General features: G+C 48.0%; 5 protein-coding genes across 5 annotated transcripts; 3 read left to right on the plus strand and 2 right to left on the minus strand.

Moving 5' to 3' along the window:
* Nucleotides 1-307: 307 nt before the first annotated feature.
* ASPGLDRAFT_1511040 (uncharacterized protein) lies at nucleotides 308-1,109 on the minus strand. The gene is made up of 2 exons (XM_022542219.1): nucleotides 699-1,109; nucleotides 308-646 (listed from the first exon to the last, which is right to left on the minus strand). Exons 1-2 carry the CDS (start codon nucleotides 915-917, stop codon nucleotides 446-448), a joined length of 420 nt encoding a protein of 139 aa, XP_022402987.1. The 5' UTR covers nucleotides 918-1,109; the 3' UTR covers nucleotides 308-445.
* A 1,038-nt stretch (nucleotides 1,110-2,147) lies between these two features.
* Nucleotides 2,148-5,875, minus strand: ASPGLDRAFT_121816 (uncharacterized protein; the record flags this gene model as incomplete). The annotated part of the gene is made up of 9 exons (XM_022540268.1): nucleotides 2,148-4,119; nucleotides 4,174-4,471; nucleotides 4,536-4,676; nucleotides 4,729-4,833; nucleotides 4,908-5,199; nucleotides 5,249-5,363; nucleotides 5,423-5,491; nucleotides 5,551-5,608; nucleotides 5,665-5,875. 9 exons carry the CDS (start codon nucleotides 5,873-5,875, stop codon nucleotides 2,148-2,150), a joined length of 3,261 nt encoding a protein of 1,086 aa, XP_022402988.1.
* An 841-nt stretch (nucleotides 5,876-6,716) lies between these two features.
* On the plus strand, nucleotides 6,717-8,336 carry ASPGLDRAFT_55933 (uncharacterized protein; the record flags this gene model as incomplete). Its single annotated transcript, XM_022548165.1, has 6 exons — nucleotides 6,717-7,019; nucleotides 7,078-7,282; nucleotides 7,349-7,486; nucleotides 7,586-7,891; nucleotides 7,958-8,068; nucleotides 8,128-8,336. The coding sequence occupies 6 exons, from the start codon at nucleotides 6,717-6,719 to the stop codon at nucleotides 8,280-8,282; spliced, it is 1,218 nt and encodes a 405-aa protein (XP_022402989.1). The 3' UTR covers nucleotides 8,283-8,336.
* Nucleotides 8,337-8,812: 476 nt separating this feature from the next.
* ASPGLDRAFT_44085 (uncharacterized protein) lies at nucleotides 8,813-10,087 on the plus strand. Its single transcript, XM_022545947.1, has one exon. It carries the CDS (start codon nucleotides 8,842-8,844, stop codon nucleotides 9,910-9,912), a length of 1,071 nt encoding a protein of 356 aa, XP_022402990.1. The 5' UTR covers nucleotides 8,813-8,841; the 3' UTR covers nucleotides 9,913-10,087.
* Nucleotides 10,088-10,955: 868 nt separating this feature from the next.
* On the plus strand, nucleotides 10,956-12,796 carry ASPGLDRAFT_72652 (putative LysM domain protein). The gene is made up of 5 exons (XM_022549624.1): nucleotides 10,956-11,237; nucleotides 11,293-11,558; nucleotides 11,611-11,768; nucleotides 11,840-11,995; nucleotides 12,069-12,796. The coding sequence occupies exons 1-5, from the start codon at nucleotides 11,019-11,021 to the stop codon at nucleotides 12,521-12,523; spliced, it is 1,254 nt and encodes a 417-aa protein (XP_022402991.1). The 5' UTR covers nucleotides 10,956-11,018; the 3' UTR covers nucleotides 12,524-12,796.
* The last annotated feature ends 1,114 nt before the right edge of the window (nucleotides 12,797-13,910 follow it).

Here is a 13,910-nt window from a genome sequence, read left to right on the forward strand (position 1 = left end):
TGTATGCGGTGGCCATAGTCAAAGGATGCTGGCTGCATAGCCGTAATCCCCGGTCCTATTATCTCTCTATCATATCCTCTGTGGATACGATTAGGCATGAGCAGGAAGTACGTCGAGAATAGGTGGGCAATTCAGGCTCTGATTGGTCAGTCGGAGCAGCGAGCATATCAATCAGTCTTCAGCGTATATGGAAGTCAACAAGATGTCACGGAGCAGGGATGCACGCTAGTTGTATAGCTTGTTTCGCCACTTTGGCCTATTTGAGTAGGGCATTCACTGAGCATGAACCCCTCGCAAACACTAGGTAGCCCGTTGCCGGCAGGCCCTGCCCATTTCCTTTCTCTCCTCATGTTAGAATTTCGTCAGATAGTCTACCAATAGATTCATATTGCTCGAGACCGTCACAGTAGATACTCAATCTGACGCCACTCCTCTGTATCTAATTTTAGATAGGCTGTTCATATTCAACACAATACTCATCAAATGTTGATTGTAGTTGTTTGGCACGGCGAAACATCAAGAATGTGGAGTTCCAGCGGGATTGAATGTCTTGAATTGGAACAAGCTTTGGCAATTCAGACTGTAAGCTTTGGAATGCTTCCCGGCGCTGAGGGCTTGCATTAATGAAGACAGGTAATGCCCGAACCTTATTATATTATTAGTTAAAATAGTCTTTTTTTGAGATTAATATACTATACCTTGTTTAATGTATTCGCTATCTCCTTGGTCTGTTGAACAGAGCTTGTAGAAGACTCCATCCATTCCATCTCTGTTGTATTATTCTTGGGGTCTGCCTTCACCTCCCCAAGTAGCTCTTTGAGACTAAGCTGGATAACATGCACAAGGCATGGAACCTGAATGATCAAAGTGTCATTGCTGGAATCAAGGGACTGAACTGCTTCTTGAACACTTGACATCAATGTGCTATTATTAGAGGCGCTGTATGTTGTAAAGGCTAATACCCAGTCTGTAATCTGATGCTGCTGAAGGAGTTTTAAGAGAACAGTGCTTAGGTTTGCACCAGAGTGGGCTCCGTGGAGTGGCTCAAAACCAAGGAGAATCTCACAGTAGTTTCACTCTGAGTCAAGAAAGTAGCCAGTAACTGCCATAAATGCCTGAAAAAATGGGAATTTCCAGCAGTCAAGTGCAATTGAAAGCTTTGTATTAGGTGGGAGCCATTGGAGAACTGCTTGCTATTGCCTTTTTACCTCATCTGCTAGCTGACGCCGTGCAGTCTGAGCAGATGGAAAACGTGGAACTGATAACGCTCTATAGGCTATACAGATAAGCTTTTGGATCTGTGGGTGCTCAATGATTGAAAATGGGAGCCGTAGCACTGCAATAGTAGTAATAATCTCATGCTCCCAGAGTTCATTGGTAAAAGGCTCCTCTTCTGGCCCTGTAGATGTAATGCGAGCTTTTTGAAATACTATTAGTATAAAAGTTTGGATAAAAGGGATAATAGAACAGATACATACTGCTTCACAGCACCTGCCGTGTACTGTTGGCATTTATCTGCTTTGAGGTGTCTCCAAAGTGTGCTGGTTCCATTTGAGGAACGGTTTGGATGGTCTATAAACCTTCCACACTGTTTGCACATTGCCTTTGGGCATATGGAAGCGCGGCGCTAGCAGGGTACACACAAGGATACGCGGGAGTAATCGCCGCGGTATCGCCACGATTGACATGGTCTAAATTGGCGCCATATCACCGCTAGCGCCGCGAGAGCGCGGCGGCCGCTGTAAAGAAGAAGAAAAAAAAATTGCCGATGTTATGGTCGGACAAGATGATTCAAGATTCTCTGTCAACGAGCTGATGAAGAGCACGCAGGAAACCTATTTCTCCAGCTGATCGGCCCTTGGTTTGAAGTAGATATTCCTGAAAGGCTTATGGTGGTATTTGCTAGTTAATAATCAATCATGTAGGAATATGTGATCTCAAGGTAGAAGGATGGGTTTGCGCTATTCAATGGATGATATTACCAAATTGATCTGTGCTGCGACCTCATAGAGAGGTCATTCCTACTATATGCTAGACTAGAAAATTGGAAAGTGCTTACTCCCATCCCCATCAATACAGAGATAACTCATCAATTTTTGCATAAAAATACTTTCTATCTAGCTATAAGTCTAAACTCAAGGCAGGCTTCAATAAACCAAACACTCCACCGCCTTGTTATAAGATCTGAACGTTCTTGTCCCACTCCCTGACATAGTCTGACCGCAGTAATAGTCCACTACGTTACCGCTTCCAGTATGTATATACCCTATACATTCGAATGGCAGCTCGTTGTTATCGCACGACACAATCCCGGGCTTGGAACCATTTGGAGTATACTTGCACCCAGTGTACTGGCCCAGCGTGAAAGAGCCCAAATCAGTTGGATATTCAGTCGACCCTTTGGCACCGACAGAGTTAGTCACTTTGCGTGTGTGGGCGCAGACATCGTCCTCTGTGATCTGCTGTCGGTAGGAGTAGTAGGCACCATAGAAGGCGTATGAATCGCTGTGAGAGAGATCGAAACCATTATCTTTTTCCTCGTGGTATTTGAAGATGATGAAAGAGTTGGGGATTGCAGAATCCGTTGGGTCAGTCCCTCCGCCTTCGGTAGTGGTTTTGGTTGCCGTGGTGGAGGTGGAAGTGGAATCGATGGCTGACCAGTAGCTGGAAATATAGGAAGACCAGTCGCTCTCAATCGAGGCTTCAATGTCTGCATCTAGCGTTTCCTCATACTCGATGATGGTCACAGTAGCTTCAATGAAGTCGTCTCCATCAATCGTCTTGGTAGCGGTCGTCGGCTTTGCGTTGCAGGCTGTGATGGTCTCGCAGGCGGTGGTCAAGGTCTCGGTGGAGTAGGTCGACGCCGGGGTGACAAGTGTGCTACTGATCCAGTCGGTGCACATCTCGGCTTCTTGGGTTTCGCAGTCAGAGTCTTCAGACTGGCAGTCTTTGCCCGTGCAGATTCCATTTTTGCAATCTTCGCCTATGCAGCTCACGACTCGGCAGTTGGGTCCTGTGCAGGTAAAGTCATGGCTTGAGCATTGTGAACCCAGACATCCCCATGACAGACAACCAATGCCGAAGCACCCACCTGAACTGCTGTCGCAGTCAGAGCCTACGCACCCATGGTCCTGGCAGTCGGAGCCCGAGCAATGACCGCTGTCGCAGTCGGATCCTGTGCATCCGGTCGGCTTGCAGTCGTCGCCACCTACGCAGATGCCGCTGTAGCAGTCCTTTCCAGTGCAGCCTTTCTGGACGCATAGTTTGCCTATGCACTTGCCATTCTTGCAGTCTGGGCCTGAGCATGGAGCAACTGAGGGTGGGTTGTTGTCTATGGGATCCACAAAGTCAGAGTAGGAAAGGTCGTCACAGTTGTTGAGGCAGGGACCGCCGCAGAACTCGGTGCAAACTTGACCGCAGTTAGCCGTGCAGGTCGGGCCGGGAGGGTTGCCTTGGGTGAAGGTGACCTTGGAGGGATTCTCGTTGTCTGTATACCAGGGCCACGGTGGCAGATGCACAGTGCGAGTGATAGCCGGATGGGAGACACCCGTTTCTTTCAGAGGGTTGGGGTCGTCAGTGATGGTAACAGGCGGCAGGGGGATGCTGGGCCATAGAGTGCCTACAAGCTGCGTAGCATTCGCCTCTGTGATATTCCAGTTGTGGAACCCATGGGCATTGGTCGTGAGTGGCGGCACTGAGATGGTCGTGTGTTGAATGTACCGGGTTATGGTGGTGGTGGCCGTTGTTATGGATTCGCTCGTCACAGTCTTGGTTGTCTTCCAGGCTACTTCGACCGAGGTGGGCAAACCCTGCGCCGGGATTGTGGTCGGGGTTGCCAGTGTTGTCGAAGGGAAAACGATATTCACGGGCCCAATGGCTGTCACCTGATTGGAGTCGGAATCAAATACTCCAGATCCCACAAAGAGGGTTTCAGTCCCGTCACTGCCACCCTCGACATCGGCACCATCCATGCTGGTATCTGAGGTGTCCATAGAGTTGGGGCTTTTAAGAGAACCAGGTCCGCCCATATCCAGAGCCCAACTGAAAAGACCTCCCATGCACCTGGAATTGGCAAAATCGGCCTTTTGCTTCAACGTGCGCTCGTTGTCAAAAGACACCCTGGTGTCGGAACATCATTAGCCATAGGTAGAGTCTTCGATGAAAACCACTTACCATTGGTTACTGTTCCATGTCATCCAGTTGACTGCGGCTTCTTCGTCGTACTCGATCGTAGGTTCATTGGACTCGATGATGCGATTGATCTCATAGTCAGAGAGAATACCGCTGGTTGCAGTGCACTCGCCTGCAGCTGCTCCCCCGGTGCTATTGTGATCCTTGTCAAATGCACAGCCAGGAGATGTACACGAGGGATCATCCAGGCCAAAGGAACGCCCGTAGAATCCCAGACCTAATAGAACCTTGCTAGGGTCGATGTTGTTCCGCCATAGCAGGTCCAGGCCAGTAGAAACCTCTGTTCTCAATAGTCAGTTTTTGTTGGCGATACGGCAAGATACAAAGAATGAAATCAAACATACCAGTAAGGTTAGTGTGTGGATTGACCACAGACTGCGTCCATTTGGTTGACCCGTCCCAGGTGCCGTGAATGTCATAGGACATAAAGTTGAAAATGTCGAGATACTCGGCCATGCCTTTGAGATCAAAGCCTTTCAAGTACCCTGAAGTGGTCAGTCAGTAGAGAATATATACAGCTAAGGGGTCTTGACCAACAGTAAGATGATGGGAGCGTTACAGTGATTCCATACGTGGTCTTGACCTCTTCACGCAACTCTTTAAGCAACGTCACTAGATTTGCAGTATTCCTGCTGGCACCACCTAGAAGGTAAAGCGAACAACGCGTCAGTACGAGGACTTAGTAATACCAATCCACGAGAATGACTGGTACATACCCCGATCTTCAGCAGCAGGATACTCCCAATCAATATCAATTCCATCAAAATCGTACTTCTTCATAGTACTAACGACCGATTTGATGAAGGCGCTGCGTGTTCCCGGGAAACGACACAGGTTAGACCAGATTTCACCACCAAGATCCCAGCCTCCGATAGAGAGGTATGTCTTTAACGAGCTCTTCTTTTTCTTCAGGGCAGTGAACTCAGTCCAGTAGTCCTCATCACCATCGTTCATAGTGGTAATGGTGAAATCGGATTTGTCAATGTAAGCGAAGCTGTAGTAGAGATGCTGAAGACACTTAGCACACGAGTCGGATAACCGGATGTAAGGCACATACAGTCCAGGGCACCACGTTTATGTTGTCCGGTGTGACAGTATCGCATTGTCTCTGCGTATTCCAGCCCTCGTAGTATCCAATATACCGGGCCTCACTCGACGTTCCACCACATGATCTGAGCGATGACTCCCATTAGAATGATAGATCCAATTCGGCAAAATCTTGTATACTTACGGTTCATTGACAGGGTCGCAACCACTTTGGCAACCGGTTCCGCAGAATTCCTCAGTTGTCCCGCAAAAGCTGTGAAATTATAGAATCAGCAAAGGAGAACAGGATTCAAATTCACCATCATAGCTTACCCGAATTCAGAACAGCAAACATTCAATGGGCACTCAGTACCATTGACCTTGGCAAATTCTATAATTCAAATGGTTAATTGCCAGAGGATACCAAGTGAAGCAACATCAACATACCACCGCACTCTGCTATAGCATCGCAGCCTGAAATACACACATCATCTCCGCAGAAGTCAGGCCCAAAGCCGCAGTATCCTTCTTTGGAGCAACATCCTGATTCACATTTATCTGTACTGGAGCAACTTCCCATTGCTGCCAAAGCTGACGGAATGACATTGTTAAGAACCAATAAGCTGAGGAGTAGCCATGACGACGAAAATGACAGCATGTTGGTCGAGTCCCCGAAGGACCTTCAGGTATAAAAGAAGGAACCTGATTGAAAAGGACGAATGTGTAGTAAGGAATGGAAAGTGGAAAAAAAAAGAGCGTGATGTAAAAAAAGAAATGCTTCACGACCTGGGCACGGTTCCTTATATCGAGTTAACCATTTTTGCCTAAACCTGCAAAATTTCTGTTCCCTTAAGGACCAAGAGATCATTTCTTTCCTAGGGGACTTTGGTATCGGTCTTACGGGTATAGAAGAGCCCACGCTAATGTGACATTCAGTGCCTCTTGGCATGGGGCCTTTGGCCCCAGTAGGTCAAGGATGTGAAAACAACGGCGTGATCTTAGCTCAGGGACCAACAACCCATTTAAATTACAGGCGAATACCTGTACATGTATCGTCACCAAAGCCCCACCTAGGGTCTCTATTGAACCCAATGCCTCAATTGTCGGCATTTTCGGAAGACCGTGTGCATTAGTCGAGGCCTATGTTGTACAATCTGGAATCGTTCCCCACTATCGGATTCAGGAAAAGGTCCGAAGTGCTTCGATCTAGGAACTGCTCGGGTGAGACTTTGCACCGGCCGAAGGCCTTTTTACGCTGGGGCCAAGAGATTATGGAAACCATGAGACTAGAGAAAGAAATTGGACTTCATGCTAAGGAGAATTTACAGGGTCCATGTAGTTTCCTGTATGCTACGCCTGTTTAGTCCTAGACTGTCATTCTCGAGGTTACTATGTTTAATGCTCGGGAATACTGATATGTCTTAAACACAAGTCCAGCCGGCACTGTTGGTCCACGTAAAGGACACAATCAAAAGCTCCATTCCCACCAATCTTTCGCCATGCTTCGGCCCACGGGTGCCTTTGAAGCTCTCGCACGGCAATGGAGATCTCACGTTCAGATCCTGCTTGTGTTGTGTTTTATCACCTTTGCAAGTGCCTTTTCTGATGACAGTTCGGCAATCTCCTCTGCAGGTACCCCGGTAAACGCTGGTTTTATCAACGGGACTGCACTTGGGCAAGACTCGCATTATCTCTACAAACGTGCAGGAACCAACAGTAGAAGCAATGTCGCTTATACATCGACGTGCTCAGATGATCAAGTTACATACTTGGACAGTTCGCTGAGCGAAGCTAAAGACCTGGTGCGTATCCAGATCCTGTTCTAAAACCAAGTCTGTTTTCTAACGCTACCAAAAAAAGGCTTCCAGAGCTGTCACGGCTATAAGTGAGCTGTTGGACATAATGCGGCTCAAGGAACAGCCCGAGCATTGGCCTTCAGCCTCGTATACCAGAAGATACCGAAACTTCCTTCTCTGGGGTTCCTTGTTTGGTGAGCCGATACTGCAGAGAGGGGTTGGCAGAAGGACTCTACAGGATACCATCAGTACGATGGCGAGTATGAAAAGTATGTTGAATTCATGGCTAGACCCGGAGCAAGAATTCCCTGCTGACGAGTACATCAAACCCTTAGATGCCTTCATTCGTGTTCGAAACGCACTCGACGTCAAGAAGAACAACTTTCACATGATAATCAATTGCCATGACAATTGGCTTGTATACTCGCATGATGAAGAGATTTCCGATGGCAAGGGAGGCAAGGTGTTATCTCGTGAGTTTTCTCCGAAAGATTGGCTTGGTTTTATGTCCACCCGTCCACTTGATACTCCTTTTTTCCAGCCGAATGCTACTAACTCGTACAAATTTACAGGGATGTATCACGATACGAGAATTCAAGATCAAAAAGTCTACATGAGCCATACGATGACATGCCACGAAAGGCCTTCAATGAGAGGCTACACTTGGGAAAACAAGTTTACGGGCAAGGAAGAGACTGTCTATTGCCCCAACTCATTCCCAATGTGGAACGGTCGCCACATAGCCGATAGGCAGAGCTCGACCTTTGCGTCTATGAAGGGAAAGACGTTCAAAGATGTGAAGGAGTATGCCGCTGCCGGCACCATGCTCCATGAAGTCACTCATTCTGAGAAGACTCTCGGCGATTACGCGACCGAAGGTAAGACTCGTGAAATATCAAGTCCCGAGTGACAGCGAAGTTTCATGGCTCACACTGTGTTTCTAGACGTACACATCACCTATCAGGGACAAACATACTCCGCGTACGGTGGACCTCTTTGCCGGGAGCTCGCCATGACCTTCACTGACGACATTGGATACCCCGAACTGAATGCCGGTAGGTGTCTTTATCACATTTTCGAGGCTCGGACATCGAACATACTGACTGGTTTGCAGATACTTTGGCCTTGTTTGGACTCGGGGTTTATTACAGCCAGTGCAATTGGGCTAACCCTGATAAGCCCGGTAAATGCTGGACTGACAAGCCGGATAGAATTTGCCCAACGGTAAACAACCAGAGAACATGTGTGGCCTTTAACTGGAAAGCTTAATGCATTGTTACCCGGTATGCCGGACATGCGGGTAGGAGGGGGGTGATGGTGGACGTAAAAAAAAAGAATTATATATATATATATATATATATACTTATAAATTCGAAGATAAGCACTGATAGACAAAGGGTGAAGATAATATACATACTACTATAGCCATGGAATGATATAGCTGTTCTTCTACTTGCTTTCTTTTCCGTTCACTTCTCATTTTCTAGCAAATCTAACAAGGTATGGTAAACGCTTAGTGTTTTTGGAATGCCTCTGTAACTTATAATACCTCAAGTCTCCCTGCATTACAGTTCCTCTGCAGTACAAAACAAACTAAAACGAACTAACACGAACTAGCTTGCACTAGTTAAGAGATGGAGATCTGTTAGCCGTGCCAAGCGCACCAACCCTTCGCACGTACGGCGGACTAAATCAACATCGCTTTTCACGCTAACCACATACGGCTTAGAGCCTCTGGAGCCAAATCGTCCATATACGCTTCTACGTATTTTCAACTTCCCCTGTACATACATGCACTTGCGGGATTGAATTCATCTACTTTCCCGTAATGGCGCTCGTCCAACTACCTACTGAGATCCTGTGGACCATCGCATCATGCTTTTGCCACCAAAGGGACATTTACGCCTTGATCCGGACCAATCGTCATCTATACAAAACACTCATCAAGTTTTTGTATTGCTTTCATGGCCAGTATAAGCATGGAGCCGCGCTCTCTTTTGTCGCCGAGCGGAACCTCTTTTTACAAGTTCAAAGTTTGCTGGACGGGCTGAATGCTGTCCGCAACCAGCCTCAAGCATCCCTGGCAGTGATAGAAGCAACGGAAGACAAGGCGCCAAAAATGTACGAAGAAGAAGAAGACACGGTGCCAAGGAGAATACGAAAAAGATGGGACCCCATGGATCCTTACTATCAGGATATTTTTACCCACCCTCTTTTCCAACAGGGATACAGCATACCGAGTGTTGTGAATATCCAGCACGCTCTAGTGGTGGCAATTCAGGGTGGCCATACCGAAACCGTGGCCGTCTTGCTGGATTTTGGTGCACAGGCCAACTTCTACTATGGGGGACGCGTTCAATGCCCAATTCCTCAACATACTCGCAACTGGTGGCATGATAAGGAGGTTGACTACCCGCCCCTCTTCACTGCGGTGCAGTTCGGGAATCTGGAGCTAGTAAAGTTGCTGCTTCAGCGTGGTGCTGATCCAGAGCTGTATGTCCCTTCACCGTTATATCGCGCTGTGAAAGATGATCAACGGGATATTATCCCTGTATTGCTCGAACATGGCGTGGGGCCGCAAGCAACAGCGTTGAAGCTAGCTGTACTACATGAGGATGAGTCTATGGTGAGACTTCTTCTTGATGAAGGATTAAATGTTTTACAGTACGGATATGCTGGACTCTACACTGCTAAAATGAAGGGTGACCAGGATATGGTCGACTTGTTGGAGTCTCGGGGTGCGACCTTGGCTGCACTTACTGACGTTGACAAGGAAAATTGGGCGGAGGAGGACGGGGATGGCACTCGTCGGCCAAATTTTCACCGTATGTTTATTTCCGACGAGACCGAGATCGAAGAGGAAGAGGAGGATGACGAGGTTCAGGATGATGAGGATTGATTGGGTACCTTTTCTTGTATCACACATTTTTCAAATTGGTCCCCTTCTCTCTCTCTCTCTCTCTCTCTCTCTCTCTCTCTTTCTATTCCTGGTTTTACAAACGAAGATATGCACAACTGCACAACTGTACAGTAGATATGTACATAGATACATGCATATGCCTATCTAACAGCCCTTGACGCATCGCGTAATTTCCAACAACGGCAACCGACTATGAGGTATATTTTCCCTCAATTAACAGGGTGTTGCATTCCTTCACCATCCGACCAGAATGGCCCATTGGAGTTGTTCGGCCGCATTAAAAACCTTGTGTTGGCAATTTCGGTCTGCTTCCGGCCACATTGTTCCCACCGTCATCTCGTTTAAAAACTAGGGCCTCAGGGCCTGACTGATTTGACCTCGGGACCCCACTGAGGGGCATTCGGCATTAACAGGGTCTTGGTCAACGCGCAGGATCTTAGGTATTATCTGTTAGCGTGAGCTGGTGGAGCTGTGGCGGCCGCTAGACAAACCCGGCAATCCGCAATCACCGGAGTGTTTCACATTGTTGAATCTTCTCACGCGCGACTATAGAATGGTGGGGATGGGAACTAGTGAAATTGTTGACTACTAAATTTTCTGTACTAGTTGACCCGATGCAGATTTTTTTTGACTAAGAGGAAGCGTTGGATTGCAGAATTGATGTAGTGTCAGTTTATACATTGAAGATCAAAGATGAATGATCTGTATCAGGCAAGTGATAATCAGTGATCAGCCTTATGGCAGTAGTTTGTTGGTGCCGATCCAATCGATCAAAATCTGACGGAGATACAATGTGTATTGTAGCCTCAAATCCAACGGCAAGGCCCTTCCGATGGGGCCAAATTGGCATGTATTTAATAAGACGCATCGGTTACAAGCTAAGTGGATCTCCAGATATCGAAACGTCTGGGCTCTAGACTGGTCTATTATTTTGCTCGGGGCCAATGCGGCATTTATATTTGCTATCAGAGAGCCCCAAAAGGGGGCCTTCGGATATATTCGCTCGGCGTTTGTTATACCCTGGCCCTCCTTGACTTCTAGTGATATCAACATTCACAGATCTGGGCACCAGCACCTTCAGACAAATGGTCCGACCGAGCGTCGTTCTCCCAGCCCTATGCCTGAGTGCGTCTGCCACGGCGACCCTCCAGCACAAGTGGACTAACGGTGATACGGCAACTGGAACAACTGGTGACAGTGTGATTGAGGGATGTGAGTACTGGATAAACGATCTTGATACTGGTGACTCTTGTAAGTCAATCGAGGCCTACTTTGGCATCACCGAAAAGCAATTCCTCTCTTGGGTGCGTGAATCAATCGTATATCTGGTCACACGATTCGAATAACTGACTGATTTAGAACCCTTCGGTGCCTTACTCGTGCACCTTGGTTCGTGGCTGGAGCTACTGCGTTGCCGGCCCCGAGAACCCTGTCACTTCATCCAGCACCACTGCGACTCCGACACCTGCTGGTACTCTGACATACTCGGGCACGGCGGCGCCCACACAGAGTGGTGTTTCCTCCAGCTGCGAGAAGTACTACCTGGTCCAGAAAAGTGACACCTGCTACACTATCCAGGACAGCTTCACGAGCTTTACTCTCCAGCAGTTCTACTCATGGAACCCGTAAGATCCCCGGATCCCCTTCCTAAATCGGCTGTTTCTGATGCCAAAACAGGTCAATCTCCACAGGTTGCGAGGGTCTATTGCCTGGATACTATGTTTGCGTTGGCGATGGATCCACGCCTACTTCGCCTCCTGTCTCGTCTCCAACCGCGACAGGCTCGGCCACTGTAACCGGTCACCAGCCGCAGCAGACTGGCATTCCATCCAACTGTATGTCCACCATTTTACTCCTATATCTACACAGACCAGATCAATCCCTTCTGACTATAATAATTAAACAGGTAACAAATGGTACTGGGTTGTCGACGACGATGACTGCGCTACCATTGCCAGCAAACACGACATCGCCCAGCAACAATTCTACGAGTGGAATCCCGCTACAGGATCAACCTGCACGACATTGTGGTCAAAGGCCTATGTCTGCGTCGGCGTTTCAGGTCAGCACATTCTACCCAATTCACAAACCCCCAAAAGCCAACCAGATATCCTAACAAATATAAACCCTCACAGGCTCCTCCTCTTCCGCCTCCACAACCTCCGTTTCCAAAACCACAACGGCACCATCAACCACATCTGGAGGCGCCCCTGGCCCAACAGGAAGCGACACTGTCACAAACTGCGTAACATACTATGAAGCCCAATCCGGGGACAGCTGTTGGTCCATCGTCAATGAGAAATACACCTATCTGACTCAGGCTCTGTTGACGAAATGGAATCCTTCTCTCGGCGACGCGTGTATCCTTCTCAAGGATCAATACTACTGTGTCGCTATCAAAGCCGCCCAGCCAATGCCCGGTACAATAGATACCTGTAAGACGTGGCATTTGGTAGCCAGTGGTGATGACTGCTGGCAGATTGAGCAGGATAATGGGATTACAGCGGCGCAGTTCAACGCATGGAACCCACAAGTTGGATTTGATTGTGCGGGACTTTGGCTGGGATACTATGTTTGTGTAGGTGTTTAGAATTGATATAGCAATTGGCGTTAGAACTTGTGTAGCATGGAGGCCGCAGCGCGGCTTCCGCAAGGCGGAAGTACCTGTGCGTGCGGACTAATGCACTATTATCCATGGATTAGTTATGTATGAAGTGGATACTGCTCCAAGGGGAATATCAGGAGTCGATAATGCAGCCTAGTCAGGCCAATATATGGGAGTAGGATTAGAGGATGATATCCATTCAGAGTATACGTGTATATTGTCTGTCGTACTATCACGAGTGCTTGAGGCCGAGTGTTTGAGTCTTCTAACTAACAGATCTGTGCTGGCCTTCGGCACCTCGCTGCTCTCAGTCCGACCATTATTCCGCATCAAAACTTCGCGGTGCCGGTGGGCAAACTTAATCACACCAGAGATTAGTCTCTTCTCAATACTACGCATATAGTCCGCAGTGCGATCATCACGCTGTCTCAACTCCTCTTTCTTACATTCTAATCGCTCTCCTTTGGCGAGACTGCCCGTAAAATGCACTGGCGATTAATATGTCTCCCCAAACGCGCACCACCGGCCGCAACGCGGAACCTCGCGACTCAGAGCCCCTGGACCCCAGCAGAGGGAACAATCAACAATGGAGCTTAGGAACACACCAGTGGAGAATAACCACAAAAGCATGACTGAAACAATCCCTGAGCATCCTCGAGACTGCTACCGCCAACACAGAATTGTAAAATACCCCCAAACAACGCAGTGCGGATGTCTCCGTGATCCCAGAAGACCTCCCTGACGAAGCCTTGGATGCTGCACTGCATGTGACGGTCTCGAGCAGTAGGAATCTATTGATAGACTATCTGACGAAATTCTAGCATGAGGAGAGAAAGGAAGGAGACAGGGCCTGCTGGCGACGGGCTATCTAGTGTGTGCAGGGGGCTCGAGTGATTCTCAGTGAATGCCCTACTCCAAACGGACCAAAGAATCAAACATGCTATACAGCTAGCGAGTGTCCATGCTCCGTGACACTTTCCTCGTTTCGGTCGGTACCAATGAGCGTTTGGTTTCTATGTTCGGAGGGCGGTTGTTTCAATGCTTTATTTTTTTTTTCCATCTTCTCCTGTGCCCTGTCACATAGTTAGCAGTATGAGGAATCATGTTCAGCGTTTGCTTTTGACTTTGAAGGTGGTGGATAGACTTCAGCTTCGATTGGCTGTAGGAAAGGAAACATTTCGAACTTGCTTGATGATATGAGCTGGCGCGACCGCATAGTGTCACGGGCTAAAAAAAAGATGGAAGAATCAAAATGCCTTTAGAAAAAGGACGGACTCATAACTGCCAACTACTATGCTCGGAAGGATGTCATAGGCACTATTCGGAGTGAATAGAGGAAGAACTCTAATTCTAGATATCTATCTATCGTACG

Source organism: Aspergillus glaucus (genome assembly GCF_001890805.1).
Source record: "Aspergillus glaucus CBS 516.65 unplaced genomic scaffold ASPGLscaffold_5, whole genome shotgun sequence".
In the NCBI taxonomy this organism is placed as follows: Eukaryota; Fungi; Ascomycota; class Eurotiomycetes; order Eurotiales; family Aspergillaceae; genus Aspergillus; species Aspergillus glaucus.